Raw genomic sequence first — 17137 nt, 5'->3', positions numbered from 1 at the left:
TCACTTTGGCATCCCTGCGCTGCCACTGAGCAGCGAAAGCCACACAAGCATGCCTGACTTCTTTACACCCCTCTGAAGCGCAGGAGGGCACTGTTATTCCCAGCAAAACACTAAAAATATTAATATTCAGAAAACTAGATGGCAGTGTTTACCAGCTGGAGGTGTTGCATAGCGCAGCGATGGTTTACTAGGCTGGCTCCTTCCCACAGCATTCACAGACACGACACGAAACTGGTAATTCACATACGGGGCCAGTGACAAAAGGGCTGTGGTATCATTCCCCGGGACTCTGGTTAGCTCCTGCCACCTCCCCGGCTCCCACCGGTTCTCTTCAAACTCTATAATCGACTCTGGGTAGGAAAAGAAACAAAACAAAAGAAAAAAGGCAGAGCCTGTATAAACAGCTTATAAATAGCAAGGATGGAAATGAACTTACAACAAATTAACTGTCATAGTAAAACCAATTAAGTATGGCTGTGAGCACAGTTTCTTTCTTCTAACAGCCATGACGTGCCATAATGCTAAACAGCGCAAGATGATGCTACTAAAATCCTTCATACCATTAATAGGACTGTTATGACTGGCCCCGGCTTTCCAGGATAGTCGAACACTTCGGTTTTGATGTTCTGAGAGCCGAAGATCTTCTGGCGGATCAGGAACATCTGAGAAATAATGAAGAAGTGTCAGGAGCAAGCTATTTCTGTTTGTCTTCGCATTTTCCAAAGGACTGGAACAAGTTTAGTGAAGAAGGTGATAAAACATCTTTTGACTTCAAAATGGACAAAATTAGGAAAGTGGGAATTGCTTTTAAAGATCCTTTTTACTACAGAAAACCAGGCTGCATCGTCTGGTCCTGTTTTCTCCCTTATAAATGCAATATCCTTTCTCGAGTTCATTTCCACCTACTCTCATTACTGTGCTTGCAGCAACAGATTTTTCTTTTCAAATCAACACTAAGATCTATTTAATCATTAATAGATATTGACACTGCTTTTAGCAGAAAGTTATATCAGCATCGCTTGGATTTACTCTGGTGCAAACCAGAGTGCTAGAAGGTGACTCCGCTCTGGCAGTTATCGAACTTGGCCTTTTAGAGTATGAGTGAAAGGATAACATTCATTATCCCAGCCATGGGGATCTATATTAAAAGGACACAAGAAAATTCATTACCTGCCAGCTCAACTAATGCTGTCCAGAGAATATATCAGAGTCAGAGTTTTTGGTGGTTGGTATGATAACTGCACCCCACCTCCTGGGAACAAGTGCGGAACTACACAAGCCCCAAGCACAGGACTACCCTGCTGCTGTCAGAGCTCACTTTTCAGGGATGTGGTCTTAACCAGGGCTGAGGTTACCAGCACCACTGAAATAGGCTACTCCCCCTCACAGTCCTGGGAGACGGCAAGGGGGACACACATATGCAACACAACCTGGTTTCTCGACAGCATCAGTAGTAGATGATCTGTGTAGTAGGTGATCTGTGGCATGGGTTGTTCACCAAATTGCCTGTAATTGAATGAACACTTTCAAATTTAGCAGATTCAGACTGACAGATGTTTTATCTTCCTTATAGCTTGCTTTGACAATTTGCAGTCTGATTGCATTGGATTAGTTTGGAACTGAAATGTATAGGGCCTGATGTAAAAGAGTAATTTCTCACTGCAAGGGGCTGATGGTAACCCCTCATCCTTCCGAAGTCACACACACATGCTCACCTTCCTTAAAAATAGGGCTGGTGTTTCAAAATCTAAAAAATGTACAGACCAAGGAAACGAGATTGTACAACTCCGGGTCTTTCAGCTCCTCCTGCCCCAATGTCCCAACTACATTTTTGGCTGACAATGTAATTTCTTACAGGAAAAACAGTTACCTCAACCACCAAGACTGTCTCTGTCACTGTGAAAGAAATTAATTGTGTCTGTACAGAATTTTTTAAATAACAATGTTGAGTTTTCCTGTATATCTCAGGTTACATCAAAAAGTTTAAAAGGTTATGTTTGGGTTCGGATTTTGGGGCTTTTTTTTTTATAATTCCATATATTAATTTAAAGATAGCAATGGTGTATCTTAAAGATACTCACCCCTCTATCTGTTCATTAATCATAAAACAAATACTTAGAAGTATTCTAACTAAATATTTATTTTGCTCTTAGTTGCCCATATTCTGATGTCTCCATCTGTGCCATATTTAGTTCTTTAGCCATCTCACAAGTCTTTCGTTGCAAAAGAAGCCTGAATTTTTCATTTGGAAAATAGCAGATATTGTTAATCCACCAAGACCTTTCTTATATACAACAAACAAAGGGAAAAGAGCACAAGACTGTTTTTCCTTTTCTGCAAATCATCTTTTTAAAAGGGAATAAAGTGCTTCATGAAATTTTCATAAGTAATGTAACAAATAGTCTACAAACATTTTGAATTATACAGCACTAAAGAACACAGTACCATAAATAATGTGCATAGCATCTTCTTAATTTACTATTTACTGAAAAATACCATTCATTTAAAGTGTGAAAACATTTTGAAGGTCAGATTGTCTTAGTCCTTGTTGCAATCACTGCCAGAAATAAATAAAAACGTAAAATGAAGCAAAATTTAATGAAATTAAAATGATGCAAAAAACTGTCCACAAAATAGAATTTTAGCTATTTGCTGATGCCCTTCAGTCCATGTGCAAAGGACTGCACATCACTCCACAAGTTCACCCCTTAATTTCAAGTGGTTCTTCAGGAAGGGAGGCAGGTTGTAAGGATGCTCACACAAGGTGAAGCTTCAGACTCTGTAGGTCAAGGTTTTCTCTGCTGTGGACTTGCTCTTTGCCACTGGACAATAATTTATGCTCAGATCCACAGTGATAATTAATCCTTCCACTGATCTTCAGAGGAGTTGGACATCTAAATACTGGCCTTACATCTTTCTTCTTCAAAACATAGTCCAAGCAGTAATTCCTGTGCAAATCTCTAGTAAAGTGGGGTGAAGGACTGACCAAGGACTTCAAAGCAGAAGCAGAGCCATTCTTAATATGCTATTACACCTTTCAGCCTGGGCAAGCGCCTACAAACACTGTGGGTGACTCCTGAACTGAGAAAAAAAGCTGCCTCATCTTAAGTATAACACAGATCAAATATAAAAGAAAAGTTTGTGTCAGCATCCCCATTCCAGGAGATACAACGATAGCACAACTGAGGTTAAAGAGTGAGAGGTACATTGCACCTCTGTGAAATTGGGTTATTGAGGCTCTGCAACGGAATTGGGCAGAAGCAGCAAATAAGCAAAAGTGCTGCAATGTCATTATGTACTGCACAGAGCTGTTTGCACGCCAGGAAAATATCCTCTTACCAAGAACAATTAACTGTGACTCAGCTGTGACACTGTCCAGAGAAGTGGTAGCCACACATGTGTAAACTCCTTGATCCTCCAGTGTCACACTTGATATGAACAGTGTATCCCTGTCCAGAATTATCCTGTGGGGCAAAAAAAAGGTACATACAAATAAGGAAGAGAAAAATCTGTTAGATAATAATATGACAGACAGACATCATTGTTCTCCAAAAAACTGTTCACAAAAAAAACTTACTAACAGGACATTTTGAATAACATAATTGCACGTTAGGCCTATTACTTTAAAATGTAATTGTAGTTGTATTATACACTGTGCTGTAGACTATTATTTGTATTTTGTAGCAATTTAGCCTCCATGGCTGGAAGTTGGCATGTCTCTCTTGGTCTGAAAAGAGGCACATTGATATGCATCGGCTGAATGTCTGGAACATAGGATTTTGGCACATTGTTAATGAGGCAAATACACGGGCTTTATGTCTGAATTTTTGAAAAGGCTGAGTAAAAGTAAGCATTCCCAACCCACTTGTGTAATGTCCAGTGCACCAGGGGAATCTGGCATTAACCCAGGCACATGGGCTCTGTTGCAGCCATGGCATTTGCTTGGCGCTATCTCCCCACACTACGTGGCCTCAGCAGGACCTTCAACCTCTCCAGCACTGCGGTATTTAGGAAACCTTCTCTCTTCTGTGGTAATTAATAGAGACATCTGATTGTCCACTGTGGGACCCTTCATATGGAATAAAGGCTTAGCTCCATCCCCTTAAGGTCAATGGAAACACAAGAGTAAGGCAAAATTCAGCCAGCACTTGTAAGTCCTAAATTCATACGCAGGAAAAACTCATTGCTTTTAATCTGTACGATTTTAGGCAGAATCCCAGAAATCTGTTTCATATTCATTTTAATATTACAAGGACTTGCTTTGGCCAAATAGGTATAAAACACAGGAAAATAATAGTTCCACTGAAGTGGAGAAACAAAACCCCAGTTGACTGCACTGGGGCTAGGGTTGTATTTTTAGGTTGAACCAATATTTATGCAATAATCTGCTGTGATGGCGAGAGAGTTAATAAAAAACAAAATCATTTGCCAGCCATGGCTCAAAACTCATATAGATGCATTTATATTTATATGTATATTAAAATGTAGATCTATTCACATATCGCATAAAGAATTCTTGTAGACATAAATTTGCATTTCAAGCTATTAAGTCTCATGTTTATTGAAACTAATGTTCCCGCACCATACAGCATTATTCAGCTGAGATCAAGAAAACTGTTGTTTCTTCCCTGCTTACCTGCCACCTTCCATGCTGTTGACTGGCAGCTCATCTCCATCTTTCCTCCAGGATAATTTAAAACTGTGTTTCAAGTGTGAATCATACTCAGACTGACATTTCAATAAAATTGAATGTGATTTCAACACTCGGGGGTTCTTTGGAGTAACCATAAGTTTTGTAGCATCTGATTGATCACAGAAAAACACTTTGATTAGGAGAGAGAAACTATTACATCAAATTTTCACCAAGCACTTCATATCTAAAAATCAACCTTAGGAGAAACGATCATGTCTTTTTTATTATATATACAAACATTTCATGTGAAGGATCGTTGTTTTTGAAATAGATATTTGCCAGGATTTCATTTTCTATTTTGAAAAAATCTTTTTTAGTTCACTCCAAACCAAAGAGCTCCAGAAAAAACAAAACAAAACAAAAAAACACCAAAAAATTCACAGGTGAAAATCCTTGTTAGCAGACTGTCATGAAATGGATGATAAAAAAAAAGCTTGAATATGATTTTTATGTCCAATTGCCATTTGAAACAGGCTTTGGCAATGATCCAAGAAAAATTACAAGCTTATTAAAGTCAAGTGAGAAAAAATTATTGCAATCAAGTTTGTTCTTTTAATTGACTCTAATCTGATTGCAAAAACAGATGAATAAGTAAGAAGAAAGCAGTTGGCTGAATTTCTTTTTACAGTGAAATGTTGCTCTGTGAGAAGTCTATTGTACTTTTTCATGTTTATTATCACTGTAAAATTTACAAAGCAAAGGGAGCGGGTGGAAATAGAAACAAAAGGAGTGTTTCTTTCTCAAGTTTGTCACAGCAAACCTGCATCTGAAAGTCCTTTTGAGGACTCTGCTAATTGAATATTGAAGTTTTGTTTTGCTTTGTTTTGTTTTTACTGGCAAGCCCTAAATCCTAAATAAATTTGTATGCAACCCACTAAATTTAACCTGTGTGCTCAACAGTACCTGTCCACTACCATCACCCCCCAGGGAAAAAACCCTCCTTCCCAACCAACCAAATACATCCCTTAAAACAGAGCACAAGGTATGTGTCTGAAATGCATGAGTAAATGCATTTCAGTAATTTTTTTCTCTCTTTACAAATATTTGTCAAATTGATAGTCATTCAAAGGCCCACTGCAAAGCCCTCAAACCAGCAGCATCCCCTAACTCATCCTGCTGCAACGTGCTTGGTGTTCAATGCAGATATTAATTCAGTTTGGGATGCACCTTCTGATCAACAGGCGGGAAGTAGCTTTAGGGAAGGAGGAAGCCCACAGCTGCAGAAGATGCAGGGACCATGTCTGGCTTGGCAAGGACCCCACCAAGCCCACAATCACAAGGAGCACTCTGGGCTCCCAAGGGTTAGCCAAGAACCTGCGCTGAGTGTAACAGGGCTGATGGCAAGAAGGAAGGAAAATCATTTCAAGATATTAAAGTTAATGGATCTGGGAAGTAAACTGTAAGGTTTTGGTGGCTTATGCAGCTTCTGGAAGTGTCAAGAAGAAAGTAAACATCATGTATGAGCATGGAGAAATCGCACAGAAAAATGTAGACAATTTCAGGTCTTAGTATATAGAGAATTTATAGCCTCACAGAATAAATCTGTATCTTGGACTGAGTATTTACTTATTACTTATTTACTGAAAATTTGTAAATATAAAACCTTAGCAGATGTCAAAGGTCTTTCTATTCATAAGCGAGACATTACCTCTTATATCCAGATTAGCAGTGATTGCTCTTTTTCCAACAGAGTTTGCAGCCCAGCAAGCATATGATCCTGAGTCTTCTTTCTTTGTTTCTTTGATTTCTAGGGTGCCATTCTTATTTAACTCATAGCGTAATGTTGAAAGTGGCTCTATGCTGTCATCCTTAGTCCTAAAGAGGATAATAATAGTTACAGGTTATTTCTAGGGCTGCAGGAACTGTTATTTCATGGTTAGCAGATATTGCAGGGAACATAGGAATTTTGGGTGCTGGTCTCAGCTCTGCCACTGAGCAACCAAGTCAAGACTAGCAAGTCACTTTACCCATGTGCAGCAAATCGTAAAGGGACATAAGCTTCCTCCAATCAAAAACACACTGACAATGTCTAGCAAGGTCTTTAAACTAGTCTGGCTGAGTCTTTAATCTATAGCTGTCATCTGCAATTTTATTGCACCTGTCAAGTACTATGACAATCCTGTGATTTCCAACTGTATGGAACCATTCCCAGGTAAACACGCTCTGTAAGTCATCGCATTTCCCCCTCAATAATGTGTCCAGACTTAAAAAGCTGCCAACATCAAACTAAGGCCGATGAAGCTCTAGCAGGATTTGGCTATATACAGCATGGCTTGGTTTAATGAATATCCCAGCACTTGTCTCACACAGGTGTTGAGGACTTTCATTAACCTTTTTTTTATAAACCAGTTCTTCAGAGTTCTTGCAAGTGCATTTAAACACAAAATACTTATACACAGTTTTGTTACAAATTTCTCATTTTAACTCCATAGAAATAATAACTAGCACTTTTCCAATGTTTGGGGTACCTGTATGAACCTGTTTCACATGGAAACATCAGTTCTCAGTGGCTTACCATCTAATATCTGCCGCAGGCGACGCAAAAATTTCACAGTGCAGGAAGGCACTGTAACCCACAACTGTGGCATAGTTTTCACCATCCAAGGTCAGTATTAAGGGAGCAATATCTGCAGAAGAGAATGCAAAATGAGCAGCACTGCATTTCAGAACTGGGAATATAAATACTGTCCCTGCATCATCCCCTTTTCCAGAAAAGGTCGAAGGCTTAGCCACTTAATGGGAATTTCACTGCCTTTTGGCACCAGTTGCACTGAGCAACTGAGCTCTCATAAGCTTCACTGACAAAGATAACAGTGGTTGACTGCTGGACATGTCAGAAAATGAAACATCTGTGTGCTCCAGGAGAGGAAACAGACCTGGGTCTGCTCCATCTAGAGACCTCTTTTATTAGATAAATTCTCATCACTCTCTTTCTTCAAAGAACAGGCTGAGCATCACAACTGAAATTAAAGATTAACAATACACTTAATTCAAAAACAGAGTTGTGGTCACAATTCAGCCCCCAGTGGTTTTAGTATGTTTGAATTCAAAAGGTTTTGAGCCCAACCCCAACCATGCTTTTAAAATAAAGAATATATCAAAGCTCACGAGCACTTCTGCTAAGCATATTGCCCATGATAAGGCTTGCTGCATTAGTTTGGACAGCATATTTCCTAAAATCTGGGGCCAATGCAAAAGAACAACGACATGGTTACAATCCCCAAGCTGTTCTGAAGCATTCAATCAACAGAATGGGACACTTCAGTTAGATCTCTTCTCATGAACAGGAAAGCCTGGGAGGATACTCACTGAGGACGTTCACGTTGGCGCTAGCAAGGATGGTGCCGTGCTTGTTGCTGGCCTCACACTGGTACACAGCACTGTCCTGAAGCTGAAGGTTGGTAAGGCTGATCTCTCTGGCAGAGATTCTCCCTCTGAAGGTCCTACCTGAAAAGACCCAGACTATATCAGGAGATGGAGAAAACACCACAACTGTGGAGTTCACAGTCTCTCCTCACTGCTTGACAGTCAAAGGCAAAGCACATCTTCAGGTTCAAACCAGGACCTTGCTCAACAGCCGGAGAGCAAGTTGCAGAGCACTGCCTTTGCCAGCAGTCCTGTAGCCTAAAGAAAGTGCTCTAGAGCACCGATTTCCAGTAAAATCCCCACACAGACTTTTTAAAATGGTAGTAATAATACTGCTAGACCAGGGAGCAGGGCCTGTGCTCCCCAGCCACAGTCACTTGTTCTTATTCAGAAGAACAAAGACCTCAATGAACATCAGCTATCCCAGATCCCCAAAAGATGAGAGCATTACAGGGTGAGGCAGAGGCAGTAACTCACAGGTACCACTACTCCACAGCCCTGCAGCTTTCACCCCTACTCTCTTCAAGATCACATTTATACATCAGCTTTACTAAGTAAATAAATATTAACTTATGTCTAAATAGATGTCAAACCAGACATCACTCAGTACATTAGGATTTGTGTGTTCCCTCTAACTGGGCACAACACAGGCACATCCCACCCGACCACCACCTAAAGGAGGATGCTGGACCTTGCACTTACTATCGATGGGCATGCCATTAAGTTTCCACTGAATGGTTGGCTCTGGGTTACCAATAGCTTCGCACAGCAGCACAAGATTTGTTCCTATGCTGTAAACACCACCTTCGGGCTCCTTTATCCACCGAGGAGGCTCTGTAAAGAGGGGACATTGCAGGCATAAGACGCACAGTGAGACAAGTCTAACTCTGCTATTGCTATGGTCCTCCAGGAGATGGCAAACGCTGCCAACAGTTCCCAGCCAGCTCCTATCAGCCCATAGTGCAGCTGTATTGTATTTCTTGCAAACTGATGTTACAAAAGGTAAAATTAGCATCAGCACACATCTATTTCTCTCTTTCAGACTTTGTGAAATGTGAGTGTCAGGGAGAGAGTGTAGGGAATGGGCAGTGTTTATCCAAGTGCAAATGGGAGATGAGAGGTTGGGGAAGGAAGTAAACCTGAATGCGTCAGGATTTTTACAAGGACCCTCAGACAAGAGACTGAGTCTGTGAAATGAACTGAGACTATTTCAGCAACTCAAACAAGATGAAAATATCCATCCAGCTCAAATCCCCCTCACTAGGCATGAGCAAGTGGCTTCCACCGACTTGCCCAGGAGTGGCTGGAGGGCAGAATACGGCGATGCAACAGAGCTCCACGACAGCATGCAGCACCTCCATCTGCTCATCTACGTGTGCTGAGGAAATGCATTGTGATTTTTGATATGCTGTTTTTCCACCATGTATTCAGATGAGAGGCTGATCCGTAACATATTTAGGAATGATGGAACATTCTCTCACCAGTGGAGATAAGAGAACCTCCTCCCTGAGGAGCAGTCCAGAAAGGTTGCCCACAGGGTGGTGGTAGAGGAGCAGCAGTGTACTGCTGCATTCCCTGTGCTCTACTCCTTCCCAGCACTGCCAGCTAAACTGGGGTAGCTCTAGGGAAACCCTCTCCTCTGCAGAGCAGCCCCTGAGCATCAGGTACCCAAATCTCATTGGAAAAACACAACCGGGGTGGGGAGGGGGGAAGCATTAATTTCATGAATGCTTTGTTCTCTACAGACTGAATGCAGGTCCCTGTGCCTGCCTACCCTTCAGTGGGCAGCCTCAATCCAAAACACAGCCTTGAATTAATCATTTTCTCTCCCTGAGAAGCAAGAAACTTCCAAATTTTAATTCCAGACCTGATACTACCTCTTCTGCATGTGCTGGGTCCCTTTCCCTATTTGAAAAAGATGAGCTAATGTATGGGAAACATGAGGATTCATTAGTTAATGCTCATAAAACGCTTTGAAGATTAACCGAGCTGCTGCCTGGTAATACATCTCCAGATGTTATCAGGGTGCTATGCTAAAACAAAGCATCATTGCTCATATTCACACAGATATATTAAAAAACACTCCTGAACACAAGAGCTTCTACATAGAGTCCACCATTTCCACAGTAGAGCACCCACGAAGAGACATTGTTAAGCAGTATCTAGAGACTGAAGTAAAATTCAAGACACTGAAGCTTATCCAAAATTGTACCACCTTTGCATTTCCTTCACACAGTACAGATTTCTTCTACTGACTTCCTCATGCAGTGCTGGTTGCCCTCCCATAGTGCAGCGTGTGACATGACAATACTTGTTACGCTTCCTTGTATTTGGCTCCAGGAAAAAGCTCTGCAAGCAGCAGAACATTTTGGTTTTGCAGTTCTTTTTCCTTCTCTCTCTCTCTCATATATATTATGCTTTCATCAGAAAAAGACAGGTCAAAGGCATGGAGGTGAAAAGGTTTGTAACAGTCCTGATGCATTTTTTTTCTTTTTTTCCCTCTAGGTCTGCCACAAACACAGTACTTGAGACAGGATATTTCCTGGTTTTGGAGGAGGTGAGACACGAAGCACAGACTGAATACAAACCACCTGATGGATCCCTTCCTATTTTCATCTGTGCATAGACTCTGGAACTGCAGATATATTATGCCACTGCTTTCCTTTCTCAGCATGGGAATAGCTGTCGTTGTCCCAAGAAAGCGATGCAGCTGCGAAGCCATATGCAATGAGATTTTGCTAAGTATGAAACGTAATTTCACAGAAAGGCTGAAGAACCTCTTTTCTCTGTGGCAGATATGCTATACCACTTACAAGTATATAAAATACAAGAATAACAAAATATACACATATTTTTTAGCAAGTAGAAAAACCGGTGGTTGGATAGTCAAGTAGTTAATCTGTGTGAGCAATATGGTATGGCAAACATTTCACTGCATAATATATTCTTCTTGGTAAGAGTTATAAATGTGGGGCTCCTGATTAAGATTTCTGTCTTCATGGGAATATAATGACAGGTCCAAAAATAGAAGGGATCTAAAATGGGCATCCAGTCCATCCTTCTGCAATGGAGCAGGATCATCTACACCTAAAACACCCCCAATGGAGCCAAACCTTCACCACAGCCTCCTATGCTGTCTACAGCAGCACTACACTTTTCCCCACCACTAGAACATATTTTTAACGTCTAACCAACTTTGGTCTTTCTGCAATTTAAGTCTATTGGATCTTACATTATCCCTATGGAACTTTGTGAAGAAACTTCAGTTCATCTGAAAGCTGTTATGTATTCCCCAAATTCATTCTTTCCTAAATTAAACATATCTATCAATTTTTTCTCAAATGCCATGTTTTTGAGCTCTGTGACTTGCTGCTTTCTGCTGAACTGTCTTGAGTTAATGCCAGCCTTGATGAAGTGCACGATGTAAAATTGGTTACATTATGTGAGGCCTTATCAGTTCTCAGTAGTCTCTCTTACAACAGCACTTTCCTTTATACTTTCCAGGACGATTTTTGGTTTTTTCTGCAAGACTAGTATTTCCAAGTCATGTTCCACTTGTGATCCAGTATATCCTCCAGACTAGTCTAACCAGACATTTTCCATCCTGTGCTTATGAAGCCAATTAGTGCTGCCTGATGAGAATTGCTTTGCACTTGTGCTTACTGAAGCCCATCCTTTTTACTGCAGACCGTTTTCCCAATTTGTCAAGATCATTTCAAATTCTCCTCACGTCTTCCCAAGGGCTGGCAATCCATCCCACTTTGGGGGCATCATCGGCAGCTTCAGCCGCAGTTACCACCTTGGGGCCTGCATCCCCATTGAAGCAGTTTTCCAGTGAAACACAGAACTACAGTTTGAGCCTGATTAAAACAACCAGCCATGTTTCTGCCTCATGTTAGTTTCATCTATTTTATTTTTCTCTAGCTGAGTAATGAAAGTATTAAGAGACTTAACTGCAAAGGCCCTTAGCTATAATATCATTACTATAATTAATCATTATATTGTAATAATTATTTCTATTAAACACAGTCTAGGAGCCTCAGTCGAGATCAAGGTACCATGAGATCAGGCACTGTGATAGTGACAAGATTTTGAGGTTACACATACATTTTACATTGGGTTTGAGGAATTATATGCAATAACCAAATAAACAAACATTTGAAATCAAGACAGTTTGTGGGCTTGCTTCATTTTTTTTTTTTAAATAATTTTCTCTCATTCTAATAACAACAATGGGGTTTTTGTGCCTGTTCCAATGTTCCAGGCTACATCTTTCCTTGCAAAGAGAGATTAAAATGCTCAAACAGTCAAGCAATTTGCTAGCTGAATATTTTCATATGCTTGGTAATAATTGCCTGAATCTTTGCCCTCAGACTATTGTAGGATTAGTAAGTGGGCTGCATGCAAATATCATTAATCAAGACTGTTATTTAGAAGGCTGGGGTAATGGTTTGAGATCCTCAAATACCAGAAAGAAGAACAGAAAATGTGACATAGTGCAGAAACGACAGCAAAATCCTAATTTACACACCAGCACTAGATTGAGATTGTTGGTGGTTAATAACTGAGATAATTTTTCTTCCATGTTTAATTTTCTTCTCCCTGAATGCATCATTCGAGAAGAGCCTGTCAGGTGCGAGGATGCCCTACGTCAGCATAACCTCCCTGAAACCTATGGAAATTAATGCTCACTTCCACCAACTCAAGATCTGCCCTTGAGCGTGCACACAGGAGTTGCTGCAAGAATGACGAACATGCCCACCTCTGATTAATAGTAGTGACATTTTCTGGTTACAAATTCTAGAAGATGATGGTGTTTGGGCTTAATTTTACCTTGATACCCTGCATGTGAGGTGACTCCTAACAGGAAGAATTCCTGCTAGTGACAATAGCCATCATCAGTTACACACATGGAAAATGAATTTAATAGCAATTGCAAAAGCATTTTTTACATTGCAATGGCTAGAGTGGGATTATTTCCTTCCTTTTTTTTTTTTTTTTTTTTTAAAAGTACTTGTTTGTTAATGAGCAGGAACAACAATTTGCCAGAAAGCTTTCCTCCCTCTAGAGACTGGGGGAAAAGGGGGTGAATATTCTGAACTGTTTAATTAATGTTATTTCTCTGGCATTTTAGGTTTTGCAGCTCCTGCAATTTCTTTGAAGGATTCAATTTTTACAGCCGAGAAAATCATAGCCAGATTGTTAAAATATTCAGCTACAGGAGAGATGCTCCAAACCATCTGGAATGATTTCTAGGAGTCAGCACTTGCCCTCCATTGCAGCTGAAAACTTGCCATGCCCTGGTATCCCCCTCTGCCACACTTCCAGGAACAGAAAGAAGACTGTAAGACGCAAGGTTGTGTCAAGTGAATGGGGATGATTCATCACATACTGGGAGAAAAGCCTTTTCCTCAGCTGACGAGTAAATACAGCGCAGGTAGCTGAAAGTGCCTTTCCTACCATCACGACTCCTTGTGACCATGGGGTGAGAAGAAGCACAGATTAAAATGAAGCAGTTGGCAGACTCCGACAGTTTAATACTGCCTGTGACTTTTTTTTTTTTTACTCTGTAGAGCAGAGGCTGGAGCATTTTTCATCAGTAAAGAGAAAATGTTTTCAGCAAGTTTTTCAGCTGTGCTTCAGGATTCTCATTTTGTAGCTATTTACGGGCAGCATTGCTGAAAGAATTGCAGTGGCAGTGATACTTCTGCAGGGCTCGCTTGTCTCTGCTAGGTCTCACTGGAGCTGTGCTTTGCTCCTGAAAAAGAGCATCTGCACCTGCCTCATGTGAAGGGCTCACACCTTCAGGGTTTGGGGAGTAGGAGAAGGGAGAAAGGAGGACGGAGGGACAGCAGGCACCATGCACCTCTATCTGCACTCTGCAAGATGCCTGTTATGAAGGTATTTTGGCTGGCTTCATTGATCTGCCTTCTTCTAGCAACAACATAAATAAATGATGACCAAACGGATGCACATACATACCAGGTTCTCCGTTTTGCTAGGCCAGCACATGCAGCCAGCACTCACCCTGTTCAGCCACCAGACCTGTGTGTATGCTCATCCACAGGGATGCACCACCCTACGCACAAGTGTATAATCTGCACAAGTTTAACTCTAAGACTATTTATGAATGCTGCTAATATAGTATTGGTCCTCCTTCCAAGCACACAGGCTACTGGGGGAAATGGGCCTCGAATACTCAGTGGCATGACAAAAAGGGTCATATTTGAATTTTTTTAAACTATTAAAAATTAGTAGAAAGTATTTTTTTTACTTTGTTTTATGATACTTTTCAGGGGCTCACTCTTAGCTCAGGTTGTCCATGTACAAAAATGATAGCAAGGGAGCACATGAAGGAGGGGAAGAGAAGGGTGGTACCATGTTTGCTCACTGCATTTTTACTCCCTAGGCATTCACTTTTGGTGGAGGCCAAAGAAAGGAAATTGTGCTAAATATACCCTGATCTGGCCCAGTATAGCCATTTTCACATTCTTTAAGAGCAAGTAGAATAATTAGATCTTTTGATCTGACATTCAGATTAATACAAGACATTTCATCAATATCTTTGCTTGACTAACCCACATGTTTAGAGTACTGGATCTGCTCACATATTTGTACTCCTGTTCACCACTTTGTAGTGCCTTCATGGTTCAGGAAAAAAAAATGCACTATTTCTATATTTATTTTTTTTTTTTTAAAAAGGTGCTACTTTCTGCAAGCTTCCCAAAACTATAAGGCGGGTCCTTGGCTAGCATAAATGGATAGACTTGTTTGAATTTATGCATTACACCAAGTGATATTAGCAAAGGTCCTTATTCACTTCCCTTTGACCACTTCTTTGTTCAAAACAATGAGCTTAGTAAAGTGTACTCAGCACCTTCCACGTGAACGTGGAACTCGTGCTTCGCTCTCCCCATGGGGTTGCTTGCTGTGCACTGGTATGTTCCTTCATCAGCTGCAGTCACTTGGTCTATCTTCAGTATCTTCCCAAAATTTTCTGTTTCTGGTTCGTCCTTGGGCAAGTTTCCAGTGACCTTGACCCAGCTTAGATGAGGAGTTGGGCTAATAGCAAAGAAAAAAAAAAAAAGAAAAAGACTTTGAGTTGAATACTAGGCTGTTGTAATGCTTTATGTTAGCAGAGCTGCTGGACTTCATGCATACAGTTTGCAAGGTGAAGTTTTCAGAGACTTTTGAGCCCTTTTAAAACACTCGCGGTGTACAAAGGGTTATACTATAGGCTACAACTAGTCTATACTACTGCTTCATTTGAAGGGCCCCTATGAATAGGTTCTTCACAACCAACACCAGGTCATGGCATGAGGCTGCATTCCTTGTAAGTGTATTGGCATGGCCTGCGGGAGAGGGAATGGACCTCATTTCATCCTACTCCAAAAGGGCACTTGAGGACAGACAAGGAGGTAAAGACTTCATTACAGTGACTTCACTTGGTGCCCTGCCTGGTTAGAAAGGTGGCCAGCCATTGGAGATGGCTGAAAATGCTCCTTACGTTTTTTGAAAGCAAATGGCAGTGACACAGAAATTCAGGACAGACTGTTGTCTGCACATTCCCAGCTGGGCTTCACGACCCCGACACCATACACAACGCACAGACACAGAGTCGTATCTGCTTCCTCTTGTGTCCATCTGTTATTGTGGCAAAATGCCCGGGCACAAGCTACTCAAAGCCCCAGGTACTAAGAAATTATGGTTTTCCATGAGCAGTGAGCACAACCATGCAAATACCCTATTACTTCCTGCAAGAGTCCTTGTCCTGCTCCTGTACCAAAGTCAGGCACTGTGTTGCCGTGGTGTTGTATTGAGGCAATGCCCTCCTGACACTGTCATTACTCAGAATATAAGTCTTCAAAAATGACAGATTGGAAATGTACTTAATTCCTTATTTTGCAGTTGGCTGCCCCTGATCTTACTTGAAATCTGGCTCAGTTTATCCGCTTCTGTGGTTTGTGGACATTTGGTGGGATAGATTGGCAGAGATATAGGCAAAGCTGATCATTTTTCTGCTGAAAATGGGAATTTTAACAAATAAAAATATCATTTTATTTTGGTCTAAATGTTGCATTCTTGAAGGGTTTCAGTGAAAAATGTTTGTTTGGTGATCAAAGTAGTACTTTGTCTTCTTTCAAAAGTGACTACTTTAAAAAAAAACAACTCTTTTTGTTTGAAAAAATAATTTACATAAACGTTTCTTGGAAAATTTTGAGTGAAACAAAAACATGGGGTTTTTACCTTTTTTCCAAATAAACAGTGTCCTTTTTTTGACTTTCTCTTCTTGTACGATACTAATTCTTGCGCATGAAAATTCATATTTATGTATTTCCAAGATGATCTGCCTTTTAAGAACCTTGAAAACACTATAAACTCATAGCTGTGGACTTGTGGAGGTTTGTGCACCTGCAAATTAGCTGGATGGGTAGTGAATTAGACAAGGAAGTGTTGCAACAGGGAACTAAAACTCACTGCAGATACTTGGAGTGAATCCAACAGAGACAAGTAATTCACCTTCTCTCAGAAATGGCAACCAACTGCAGAGGCATAATCTTGCCAGCTCAAATGAGCAATGCCCTTTCAAGCCCACATGGAAAAACAAAATACCCTAAACGTGTTTGTTCAGGCAGATAAATACCCTGATTTTGGAATTTTATAGAGGGGATCTAATTGCACAGCCTTTAATATGAATTATCTATCTGCTAACCACAGTCTGCATTCATAGACCTGCAGCTCTACCATACAGCATGAGAAGGCAATGATTTAAGTCTCCATTCAACAAAAAGCTCTATCACAAATAAACCAGAAGCAACTGTGCTTTCATTGTGGGTTTAGTGGTTGGGGAGATTTTCACTTTACCTGTTTCTCTGGTGGCAATTCTTCTGGGGCAGACTATTGCATCTACAAGCACAGAGTAAAAACTGGAAAACTAAACGGAGAGCAAAGTGGAGCTTATGTCTGTCTGAGTTACTGCAGCAGGAACAAGGGCTGAGACAGGTATTCACAGCTTCGTTGTGAGGACTGCACTTAACATTTATTTAGCCATTCCCTTTCCTTACTTGCCTTTATTTT

At 40.8% G+C, this 17137-nt stretch overlaps 1 protein-coding gene across 1 annotated transcript in view; it reads right to left on the bottom strand.

Moving 5' to 3' along the window:
- CHL1 (cell adhesion molecule L1 like) overlaps positions 1-17137 on the bottom strand; it is a gene marked incomplete at both ends in the record, with an annotated part of 55615 nt that overhangs the window by 19275 nt on the left and 19203 nt on the right. Inside the window, 9 exons of the mRNA XM_082322580.1 lie at positions 153-350; positions 561-662; positions 3340-3464; positions 4637-4802; positions 6342-6508; positions 7209-7320; positions 8003-8140; positions 8762-8893; positions 14937-15121. Coding sequence (XP_082178706.1) covers positions 153-350; positions 561-662; positions 3340-3464; positions 4637-4802; positions 6342-6508; positions 7209-7320; positions 8003-8140; positions 8762-8893; positions 14937-15121 — 1325 coding nt within the window. The remainder of the gene's footprint in view (positions 1-152; positions 351-560; positions 663-3339; positions 3465-4636; positions 4803-6341; positions 6509-7208; positions 7321-8002; positions 8141-8761; positions 8894-14936; positions 15122-17137) is intronic.

This window comes from Platalea leucorodia (genome assembly GCF_965183815.1).
Source record: "Platalea leucorodia genome assembly, chromosome: 9".
Classification (NCBI taxonomy): domain Eukaryota; kingdom Metazoa; phylum Chordata; class Aves; order Pelecaniformes; family Threskiornithidae; genus Platalea; species Platalea leucorodia.
The sequence above is the reverse complement of the archived record's forward strand: the minus strand, read 5'-3'. Positions and strand labels throughout refer to the sequence as shown.